This window comes from Notolabrus celidotus, chromosome 12 (genome assembly GCF_009762535.1).
Source record: "Notolabrus celidotus isolate fNotCel1 chromosome 12, fNotCel1.pri, whole genome shotgun sequence".
Lineage (NCBI taxonomy): Eukaryota > Metazoa > Chordata > Actinopteri > Labriformes > Labridae > Notolabrus > Notolabrus celidotus.
This window is the reverse complement of record NC_048283.1, coordinates 1,317,323-1,329,777: the sequence shown is the minus strand read 5'-3', so window position 1 is coordinate 1,329,777 and position 12,455 is coordinate 1,317,323. Positions and strand designations below refer to the sequence as shown.

Genomic DNA, 12,455 nt, shown 5'->3' with positions numbered 1-12,455 from the left:
CACAGACAGCAGTTTTTTCTCACATCAATCCCTTCCACTGATCCGCTGCCTGAGAAAGTGCTTAAAAAGAGGAACACTTGTTCAGTAAATCAGTCCGGTATGAATTGAAAGTGATGCCCGTAATGTGGCAGCCATATTGGATTGTGGTCTTCGTGATTTAAGACAGATTTCAGGCCTGCCAGCTTTGATTAACAGCAGCTCAGCCGTCCAAGTATGTAACACGGTGTGAGAAACCTGCGAGTGGATAAATCAGAGGTTATGTTGTGTTTTGGGCTGTGGTTCGGAGTCGTCGGGGTCAGGGTCTGGACCTCTTTCTTGGTTCAGGTGTTGGAAGGCAGGGAGGGAAAGGTTCCCGCCAAGCCGCTCGGACTGCCAGCTTCTTACTGGAAAATCTCTCCGTGATGGAGACGCCAAAATCAACTGACCACAGATCAGCCTGACCACTTTATCCTCCGCCAGATGCCAACAGCTCGCTGATTAAAAGTGATCGACCGCGGTTCCGGGGAGCGGCAGGTCGGCAGCTTGTTGACTGACCTGACAGAAGCTGTAGGAGTATAAAACTCAAGCTGCTGATGTATCTAATAATGAACATGTCATACTGTGTTTGACTCTAATACAATATGAATAAATGATCTGAACAGAGTGAGAGTATCTGGTGTCGATGTGGTTTAGAGAAAGCTTAATCTGTAACCAGACTGTCAGTACTCTCAGTTTCTACATCGGCTGGAATATCTCACAAGAGAGAGAGAAGTATCTTTGGATGAGAGTTTCCAGCAGACAACATAACCCACTGAGTTAGAAGAAGACTAATGTTACTTTTGCTGTCCGTGGATTCACCTGAAGTTCACATGCCGGTACACAACGTTGATGGGTTGTGTTTTAACCATAGACTGTATAAATAATGGACGTAGTATCCGTGACGTCAAACCATCTGTTTCTGAAGCCCTGTTTTGAGGCCAATCTGTTACGGCTTGAGCAAAGGACTAGGACCCAAATGCAGAGTACAGGGAAAAAGTATTTATTAAGCAAAAACCAAGGTTCAACAAAAAGCGCCTTGCGGGTAAAAACAACTGAGAAAAAGTACAAAACTAGGAGTAACACAAAATCACCCAAAAGGGGAAAAAGGTTCTATCAAAAACTCACAAACAAAAACTAGGAATCAATCCTCTGGAAACAACTCGAGATAAGTAAACAGAAAAGCGTGGCTTGAATCTCCTCAGGAGCAAGGCTACAACGGGACATGGAGCATGCAGCTAGAGGAATAATCTGGCACTGGAGGAGTGTTTGGTGGTGGCTTAAGAAGCCAGTGCTGATGAGCAGATCAGGGACAGGTGTGCCTGATGAGCCTCACTGCTGAGGAGACCGGCCCCGCCCCTACCCATGCAACCTGCAGGCAGAGAGAGAGAGGGTTAGGGCAAATCACACAACAAATCAGGACCATAACAGAATCGTCGGCAGCAGCCATATTGGAAATGTTGAACTCAACATAACTGCTGTCAAGAGGCGGGCTTTGAGCCTCCTCGCCAACAGCTACAGTGTTCCCGCCTGTCAATCAAGTCAGCTGTGCCTCTCATTGGAAGACTCGTCTTAATATCTTTGAAATCGCTGCGTCATGGAAAAAACTGTGTGTGCCGGTACTTCCTGAGCCAGCCTCAAGCGGATCCTTGATGAACTGCAGTTTTTAGGACTTCTGCATGAGCTTCATATTTTGAGACTGGAGGTTTCTGCTTGGTTAAGGCCCCTAAATGATCCTCTGTCATGATGGTATCTTGCCTTTTAATCTGGTTATTGTCATTTCATTGGCACTTGGCCAATAAATCAAGTTATCATTATTTATTAACTGTGTTTTGATCTTTTTGATCATGTTTTCCATTATCTTGTTTTTTATTGATGGCACTGGTTTTTATAGAGGGTAACCTTTTAAGTAATGCACTTCCTCATTGGCCTCATAGTTTTAGACCGGAGGTTGCCGCTTGGTTTTAACCTGGCTCAAGGGCCATGAGGACTGCGGGTAGGACATGGAAGTTGACTGCAAATGTGGGGTGTGTTAGTCTGTGAAGTCAGTGATGTAAATGTGTATGCATGAAATGAAGAAGTGTGAAGTGTCGTCAGGCAAAACAAAGACAAAAATGTGCAGGTGATGGCCGGGATGAGTCCTAATGGAACGACTTGGAATGGCCCCAAAGCACTGAGTCCAGGTGATTTTAATCAGGTATCTCCAAGCAACAGAGAAACAAGGATGGGTTAGTCAAGTCTGCATGGAGAGAGTCAGGCAGAGACTGTCACAGTTGGAAGCAGGTAAAATGGGTGAGTTCAGGATGTGAGCGACTTTGATGGGGGCCAAATTGTCATGGAAGGATGACTGGGCTCTTGTGGGGTGTCCCTGGTCTGCAGGGGTCACTGAGAGAACCAGCGATAAGGTCACGGATGTCCAAGGCTCATTGATCTGCATGGAGGCAAAGCTTGGTCCGTGTGGTCTGATCCATTAGAGAGTTTGTGCTTTTACTCATCTTAAATAGACTTGCTCAGAATAATTGTGAAGTCGGCTGCACCTCTTATAACTCACATTTCCATACTCATGTCAGAGACCTTATGTTCTTGTACTCACTGCCCCCCCTTTTTCCCAGAGAGGCTCACACAGCAGGACTCAAGGAGGTGGGCTTGAACCCCAACTTATAACGTATGAAACCGTGTGTGGCAAAGAGCTCAAACACCAAACCGAAAGGAGATTAAACCTGTCCGTGTCTCTCTGATTTGCAGGTACGAGACTCTGGCTGTGGCTACAGATGCTGAGAGTCGACAGGATCCAGACCTGCCCCTCAAGACCGGAGGCAAGAGACTGACGGTAAATCCAGAACGCACCAGATACCAGAGATGCAATTAAAAGTATTGATACAGCTGATAAAGCGTGTGCAGCAGGGCTCTGTTTTCTGCTCCTGTCATAAATACTGCATCACCCAGAATCCTTTGGGTGAAAGTCTAGACTTTCAACACTAATACATACCGACATGCAGAAATCAAAGATATATGTCGCTCAACAAAATGAAGAATGTAGAGGAGTTTGCATAAACAGTCTGTCTTCCTTTCTCTTTTGAAAGTAGTCTGTTTTAAAGAAGTGTGTTGTAACTCTGTGTTTCTCTGCAGCCCGACTGGTGCTTCGTTCTGGGAGAGCAGGCCCTGGACCTCTCTGTGCCCTCGTTCTCTCACTCCTCCGCCTCCATCTTTGCTCTGGGAGAGAGGAACCTCTACTGCTTCAGGGACAACGGCCAGATCCGCTACATGAAGAAGCTGGAGTTCAACCCGAGCTGCTTCCTGCCGTACACCACAGGTAAACCAAAGACATATATCTTTAGCACGGGTTAAGTACTGCAGTAAAGTAGACCGGAGCAGAGGGATAATTCCACTTAACGAGCCTAAGGTTCTTCTTTGATCGACTTTACTCCTGCACCTGATTCCATAAAGGTCTGAAGAGAGGGAACAGATCTACTTTCATTACATCACAAAACTGCATTAACAAAAACCCTCGTTATATCATGCACAGCACAGGAGTTGTTGGTCTACAGCTGGTTTATTTTGTGTTATTAAGGTAGCACAAATATCTCTTTGGATCTAAAGCAACTCATTGAAACACTAAATTCACAATGCAACAGTTTGGATCAGTAGGTAAAGCAGATGCTCCGTGTACAGAAGGGATGTACTGATAAAAATCATTGTAACACATCGTCCTCTACTCTTTTCCAATATGTGCACCAGTGCACATGTTGCAGGATCAGTATGGTAGAAAATGCTGTGATAGCAGTTTTATAAAATACAGCCAATAAGTAGCCTTAGAAGCCAAATCACATGATGCAGCGCACGTCTCAAATCAAAACAAACAAACAAACATGGAGGAGAACTTTATCTGCTGCCAGCAAAACTGAAAGCAAATATATTCAAGAGCTCAGAATCACTTTAAAGGTGACATATCATGCAAAATGGACTTTTTAATGGTTCTCTACCTGAAATCTGTGTCCCTGTCTACAAACCCCCCGAGAATGAAAAGAATCCATTCTGCCCCTGTTCTGATTTCTCCACCTTTCTGTAAATGTGTGCTGAAACCAGCCGTTTCAGACTTCTGTGTTTTTGTTACGTAACAACAATATCCGGTCCGTCACGGAGTCAGAGCTCGGAGCTTGTTCAGCCCATAGACTGTATAAAATACAACTCAACCCCTCCTCCGTTTTTCATTCCCTGCACAAATGTGTGCTAACAAGGAGCTTAGGAGGGAGGCATGCTAGTTGTAGGCTGTCTTAATAAACACAAAGGTCGGTTTAACTCCCCACGTCTGCAGATTTGAAGATCTAGTGGATGATTTTTATTTATCATGGATAAGTGCTAGCGCTAATTAGCATAGCCACATAGCTACATGTTCGTAGCTGTAGCTGTAGCTGTGTACCAAGACACACGTCGACATGCTGACAAATAAAACAACAAGAAACACAAAATCTGTGACCAATCCTTCAGAAAAGGTCCTGCTGCCTCTCTGGCAGAGGTCGGTTTTACTCCCCACGTCTGCAGATTTGAAGATCTAGTGGATGATTTTTATTTATCATGGAAAAGTGCTAGCGCTAATTAGCATAGCCACATAGCTACATGTTCGTAGCTGTAGCTGTAGCTGTGTACCAAGACACACGTCGACGTACTGATAAATAAAACAACAAGAAACACTAAATCTGTGACCAATGGTTCAGAAAGGTCCTGCTGCAGGCGCCTCTCCGTCAGGATCAGATTCTGGATCAGATTCAGAGGGTTGAAGTAACGCGGGTCTGTGAGCAGCCGTGTATATTCAGCCAACATGTAAACATTAGATCAACGTGCTGGACAGCCGAGGCACATCCACTTCCTGAGGGGGCGTGGTCAGAGGGAAAACAGACTGTTCTGAGGAGGACTGAAGAAGAGGGTTTTTCAGGCAGACCAAAATCTGATTTCAAAGTGTTTTTTGAGCATAAACTTTAAAGACATGTTTTGGGGACCTCTTAGACTAATATATATAGATGAAAAAAGCGTGATATGTCACCTTTAATGCTTCATTTCTAAAGACCTGCGTTCTTACAGCGTTGTTATTACAAAGGCTTCAGACGCTGCTTGATGAGTGTGAGCCACGCTGAGAAATCCCCACTCGTTGGTTCATTACAGAAACTGCGCTTCGTTGGTTGTATGCAGATTTAAATTAGAAACATTGGGCTTTCTTGCAGCAAATAGAAGTGGACTCAAGCTAGTAAGAAGTCCAGGAATGCTGAAAGTCTCTGTTCGCTTTGGGGGTACATTCAGAGGTGGGGATGATGCACACCGGAGTGTATCGGCCTACATAAAGCACTGGTTGTAGTTGTCATATTCTTTATAACTTTATAGAACAATTAGAGCTCAGATTAAAGGACAATTAGCTTTTGAGTATAACAGTGAATACAAAACCTACAGGAAACAAAATGAAGGAAACATGTAGGTTACAGAAATATACAGTAAAATAGAGCAAATATAAATAGTGTCATTTTTCTGTTTGTTTTTTTGAATAAAAGCTGCAGAGTACAGCTTTGGTAAGACCTAAAAGCCAGAGTCTGCCTTGTTCGTTCTGTAAAAACACACTTCAGATTGTTGCAACAGGATTCACAGAGAGCAAGAGGTCAAACCGAGCGCTCACTTTTCCTGCCTCCAGGATTTGGCAGCCAATCGGGGATAACCAGAGTTAAAATAAGAAATAAAAACCAACAAGACGATTTATTGTTGGATTCAAGATGTTGTCTTAAACAGGACTGAGCGCAGCTACAACCGAGGTGAAGTGACATTCAGACACTCAGGCACCATGATGTGTTCAACCTGGAGCACAGGACAGCAACACAACACTCACCGTGCATCAGAGCACATGTCACAACCAAAACCCCTGAAACGAAATGATCAAGATCCACACAAACATTGTGTTCTGAGCCGTGGCCCGATGCCACGTGGACGTCTCTGCAGGAAGCTGCTTTTGGCAGAACGTGATGGAATAAATGGAGTTACTCTGCTGCATGCATTAAAACAGAGCCTGAACACACATGAACATATTTAGTGTATTAACATGTGGTGCAGGATGGATGGATGGATGTCCTAATGAAGACATACATATAGACTGATAGAGAGTACATGCATCATTGCGGCTGAATAAATGCAGTGGGGGTCAGACTTTTTATTTAAATCTCTCTCCAAGAGTCTTAAAGTGAGTCTGATTCCTAATTTGATGGAAAGTAGCATCTTTTCCATTTCATACATTAACAGTAAATCACACATAAAGCATGATTTAATGTTAATTTGGGAGTGCATGATGTAGAAATGTAGCAGAAAGGTCTTGACCGCATGCAGCAAAAACAACACAAATGGATTAATAAGCAAATTGAAAACAGGAAGTAGCAGTTTTTCATGGAGAATACATTTGTTATAAAATTGCATGACCTTCAAATTCTAAGCTATGCTCTGCAGGAGTGTTTTAGTGCTGTTGGTAAGAAAGACAGACCTGTTATAGTTTCCACACTGGGAACAACTTTACCTGTCTCAGATTGGAAGAGAAGGAGGGAAGGGATGGACAGATCGGAGTGTGTCGTGATGAAAAATGTATCGAGTCTGCAGATGTCTGGTTCCTCTCCAATCTTCTGTTTGAGACTAGAACAACCGGAAACATCTGTTGTTGAAAGATGGAGCCAATGCTGAAGTGCAAAGAACTGCAGTTCCTCCAGTGTCCACTTGAGGCGGGTTGCAAAAACCAATGAACCTGCATTAAGTCCCATGTTAAAATACCCAGCTTTAGAGCACAATCACAGCCTGGTGGTTCAAAACACAGTCTGGGTCTGAATAGCTCTTTTCTTTAGTCATGTTTTTTCTCTCCTTCATTTTAAATATATTAAGGTGAAGGGTTACAGATACATGGCTGCACAGTGGTGCAGTGGGTAACGCTGTTGCCTCACAGCTAGAAGGTTCCTGGTACGAATCCCTGGCTGGGCAGGTGCCTTTCTGTGTGCACGCGTGGGTTCTCTCCGGGCACTCCGGCTTCCTCCCACAGTCCAAAAACATGCTCACCAGGTTGATTGATCACTCTAAATCGCCTGTAGGTGAGTGTGCGTGAATGGTTGTCTGTCTCTCTGTGTTAGCCCTGTGATGGGTTGGCGACCTGTCCAGGGTGTACCCTGCCTTCCGCCCGAAGCCAGCTGGGCTAGGCTCCAGCCCCCCGTGACCCCTGACGGGATAGGCAGTCAAGATAATGGATAGATGGATGGATGGTTACAGATACATGAGCATTATTAGGGGTGTGGTTGAGTTGACTTACAGGCAGGCATGTTGTCGCTGTTTCACCAGAAGGCTAAAGCCCTAAAGTACATTTAGGAAGTACCAAGGTATTTAAATTTGTACGTGTGTGTTTGGATTTTGTCAAGACCGAGTTACTTCAATTGCTAACTGTAGTATACATCTAGTGTCTTAAAAAATGACCCAGAAAAATTACAAAACCAAGCTTTTTACTGCCACAGCTGCATTAATAGTTGGTCTTATCAGCAGTGATTGAAGCTGTAAAGTTACCTGGGCAACTTTAAACTTCAGTGGATTCACCGGAGCAAACCACAGTCAACCAAACTGATGTCAGATTGAAAAATCACACATGAATTAAAACACAAATACATGCATGTGTGTTATTTTCTCATTAATATGTCTATGATTTGTTAGTTTTACAGGATATGGGAGGAGCCAGACACTGTCTCATATAATCTAAACCTTAATAATTCAAAAAATGTTATTGTGGTGTTTTACCCTAAAACATCACCACAGACTCTTAAGTCCACTTAATCCACCTTTGAAACCATGACTTGAAGTTTTAAACTCATTGTGTTTTGATGGAGAGGTAAAGAGGTGTACCTGCAGCCTGAGTCTTATCTCTGCCAACAGACTTACCACCTGATTAAGTTTGTTCTTGAACGCCGTAGAATAAAGACTCTGTGTTTAACCTTTTCCAACACGGAGCAATAAACAACCTTTTTAAAAGCTCTGGTTTCAGCAACAGAAATGTTCCTGTCTGCTTCGCTTTATTGAACAATGCACCGCAGAACAGAATATGACACTTGATCTGAAATCCACCGGAGAGCTGACAGATGGAAAGAGAGAGTAAAAAAGAAAAGCAGCAAATAGGCCGGAGGAAAGATCCAGGAGGGAGTAGTGATGGAGGGAGAACGGCCAAGAGCTTTGCGCTGATATCTGTTTTCAATTTGAGAATTCAAACATCCCGAGCGTTCGGAGTGCCCTCCTCTATCTGTTCCAGACATCATTTAGATGATTTCAATTACTCTTGGAAATTGGCTTTAAATCCAATACTTGATGTGCAAGTGCACAAAAGCAGCTTTTATTGGGACATGATTCCTGTCAACAATCAAAACCACATAAAATCCCACATGGCTGCAAGACTGGGACTCCTGGGATCACTCTTCTTCTGCTGCTGCTGCTGTCCTCCGTGTGCATGCTTCTTCTTTGTTTGTTTGATTGTTTACAAGACGACATACAGTGACACGATCCCTGTCAAAGCAGTAAAGGTTTTATTGCCTTTAGGTGCAGAATATTTGATGCTGTGAGTTTTGTGCAGAGAAGGAAAGACAGCAGCGCTCTCTGGAGTGTTTCCTAACTCTTTCCGTCTGGCCTTCAGCCTCACAGCTGTCTCTGCTGGACCGCTGCCTTCCCTCTCTCCGTCTGTCTCCCTCCATCTGTCCACTTCTTTCCTTCTCAAATAACTCCACTGGCTCGCCTGCTCTTCAGAGACACTACAGTTCAGCTGAAGGATGCTAAGACGCTCAGTTTGCGATACTGGATGTGAAAATGTGGGCTGGATTCATTTAGCTTGGAGGCTCGTGGTTTAAAAAGTAAGAGCGTTTTGTGAACCACGCACTTCGTTCCTCACTGTCACCCGTAACCAAATATCCATGTTTGATTCTGGAGTTCTCCTTTTTGAGGTTACATTCATTCTTTTCATACTTCAAGTGGAGTTTTCGAGCCCTGTTGTTGGTTGCCCCCTTTAATTTGTCACTCATCCGTACTCGGCTGTTTATAAATGTTATTGATTAAAATGTAAACTCATAACCAACATGAGAAAATCCAGCTGCACGCATCACTCAAGAGCCGGCAAACATTTCCCAAAGACCGAGATGACAGATCTCTCGCTCGTCTGTCAAAACAGAAGAATATTTTTTAGGATTGGTTGCCTGTTTTTGGACGGACGTCGTAGAGAGGCACGTACAGAAACGACATGTTTTAAATCTTGGATGGCTTTTAGTCTTGAAGGAAGGAAAACAGAGTGATCGGATTGAGGATGAAGGATTGAGAGAAAGGTGGAAAAAGGAGAGAATCGATCAGTCAAAAGAAAGAAAAGCTTAAAATATAACAATTGAAAAAAGATCAAATCCAAATCAAAGTGCTTAGACAGCAGTTGGCAAAATAGTGGATGGATGTAGACACTACCCTGCACCAACATATTTTAACAGCAGCACAGATAAGTCCCTGAACAGGATAGGTAACATGCAGTACAAATTTAATAATATAAGGATTTATGGAAGACTGAGTGATAAAATGATCAAAGTTCAAATCTTAAATCCCTCTATGATCTATAGACAACTGTTTTGAAGCACTGACTTTGGCGTCATGTGACCATATTTGGATGCGAGGACAGATTCCAAGCTGCAACCTTTGGTGTTGAAAAATGACGCCTATACAGAAGTACAGTTCCTTGAGTGTCCACTTGAGGCAGTGTCCAAAAGCCAAGGAAAGCATGCATATAGTCCACGTTAATCAGAATCAGAATCAGGAATACTTTATTTATCCCGGGGAGGGAAATTCTGGCATTACAGAGCTCTTAGAAACAGTATGTGAGAAAGTCATAGTAGTATAGCATAGTAGTCAGAGTTAGCTATGTACAGAAGCACTGGGAATGAAGGAGATACACAAGGATGTTAAAGTGGCAGGGATATTGCGCGGCGTATTGCACGGTTATTGTACGGTTATTACAGAGTACAGGTTATTGTTCAGTGATCAGAGGAAGGAGTTCTACAGTCTGATGGCTCCAGGCAGGAGTGACTTCCTGTGGCATTCTGTGGTGCATTTAGGGGTAATGAGTCTCTCACTGAATGTGCTCCTGTGTTTGACCTGCATGTTGTAGAGAGGGTGGTGGATGTTGTTAAAAATGCCAGTTAAACAGCCTGGTTGAAAAATATCTTCGGTCTCTGGTTTTTTTTAATAACTCACCTGTTTGGATTATTTCAGGCACAGAGTTTTGTTTAACAGGTGTGAGGCTGAGTAAACAGACAGGTGGGTGCATTGACAGGAGGACACAGGCTGGCATCAACTCCACCTCTTTACCGGTTTCTGGATTGGCGAGAAATTAGTTGGAGTCATCATTTTCCCTATTTTTTAACACCATCTTTTGCCTTCATAGCGCCTATTCAGAAACAAATGTTGTGACGTCACTCAGACTATATCCATGTTTGGTGTACAGTCTATGGTGGACAGGTTGGGATGTAGTAACTCAACAAGTTCAACCACGCTTCAAAGTATAGACAGCTTTGTTTTGCATTTTTGTGTTTATTAGATAGGACAGCTGAAGACTCAATCAATCAATCAATCAATCAATCAATCAATCAATCAATCAATCTTTATTTGTATAGCGCCAAATCACATCAAACATTAACTCAAGATGCTTTACAACAGAGCAGGTCTAGACCACTCTATGTCAAATTATGAACACAGACCCAACACCAAGACCAAGTAAGACTCAGTCTGACCCCACCTTAATCCACCATGAGCATTGCACCTAGCAGTATTTAGCTAGTTACAGCAGCGAGGAAAAACTTCCTTTTAACAGGCAGAAACCTCCAGCAGGACCAGACTCATGTTAGACACACATCTGCTGAGACCGAGTTGGGTCTGGAAAGAGGGATAGAGGAGAATAAGAGAGAGAGAGGGAGCGGTGATAGTGATGAGACAGGTAATGTACAGAGCGAGGGATGACATGCAGTAAAGATTCATGGCTAGGAGTTGCACCAGCAACTACAGCGTCAAGGACTGTAGCTTCTGTATAAGGGACGCTTGGGCCAAACCAAACCAACTGCCCCTTAAACCACAATTTACAAAGTGAACATCATGATGTATAGAAAAGACTTGAACGTAGAGATTAAGATTATAAACTCATTAAAAAAAGAAGTTTACCCAGCAAACAAATCAATCTAGAAAAGGCTCATTTCTTTGACCAGTTGAGTCGCCCCCTGCTGGCTGTTAGGAGGACTACAGGCTGGAAAACCAAGTGGCAAAGTCTACGTCATTCTGCGGGAATGAAATAAAGGCAGAGCTGTGGAAAGAAAGATTATAAGGAACAGAGGAGTGACGGAAGGAGGTGTGGACAAAAGGCAAAGGCGTCACCAGAGGGGAGCATGTAGAGATCGGGGCCTGAGGTTCAACAACAACTGGAAAAAGCTGGTAGTAGACCAGCTGATGTTTCAGCTCGAGCGTGGTTTCTGAACGCACATCGGACCTTTATAATCAGCCTGTAATTATAATGCTGAAGCAGATAGAAGGTGTGTGTTTTGCTTTCATGTGGCCCCAGCACACACTCTCTCATTTTGACCCCTGCACCGTACCACCCTGCTGACCGCTGCTGCTGCTCTATTATAGCTGCTGAACACTGAGCGAGGCGTGTTTGTTCTGCGTGTGGCCGTCACCTCAGATCTCTCTAGGTGGTAACTGCTCCATTGGTGGGATGGACTGGACGTCTCTGTGTGTGTGTGTGTGTGTGTGTGTGTGTGTGAAACATGAGGAGTAAAGCATAAGTTGTATTTATATTTAATGTTTCAGAGTGACTCACAGGAGAAAGTGTATATGTAACTTTAGTTATATTTATGTGCCTATAAAAGCTGACCTTGTCTTGAAATGAATGATCTAAATGACAAAACGCTCCATACAAACCAGATGTGGGATGTAAAGAGATGATTTTTCTTTACGTGAGCGTTGCACTCATCCAAAAGGGCAATGCCACCCACCACAGGAATGTGTTATTTCTGTGCTGTATGGCTTTGGATTCGTGAATATGCACCACTTTTTCCAAAGTTAAAAATCAGAGACAAAACGCAGTAAACTGAGGCCCTGCTGGGAAACTGAGGCCATGTTTCTAGCCGTACTGGTGGCAGTATTCTTTTATATTAAGAGCCCGATACAGACGGAGGATCCCAAGGAGGATTCACCTGCCAACACTGAGTTTGTCTTGTTACTTTATTCTTCTCTACTCATCCTGACCATAGTCTGTATGACAAATGGATGTAGTATCCATGATGTCACCCATCTGTACCTGAAGCCCTGTTCTGAAGCCAGTCTTCAGCGGGTGCCATATTGGAAATGCTCAACTCAACCAAACTTCCTCTGAGCTAGTG

General features: G+C 43.6%; 1 protein-coding gene across 5 annotated transcripts in view; it reads left to right on the top strand.

Annotated features, from left to right (window-relative positions):
- The window catches only part of bbs9 (Bardet-Biedl syndrome 9), a 123,097-nt gene that overhangs the window by 27,416 nt on the left and 83,226 nt on the right, over positions 1 to 12,455 (top strand). For all 5 annotated transcript variants that reach the window (XR_004633385.1, XM_034698556.1, XM_034698554.1 and 2 more), the window contains exons 7-8: positions 2,761 to 2,845; positions 3,145 to 3,328. Coding sequence is in view for 4 of the 5 variants with exons in the window: in XM_034698556.1 (XP_034554447.1) it covers positions 2,761 to 2,845; positions 3,145 to 3,328 (269 nt within the window). In the remaining variant the exon portion in view is untranslated. The remainder of the gene's footprint in view (positions 1 to 2,760; positions 2,846 to 3,144; positions 3,329 to 12,455) is intronic.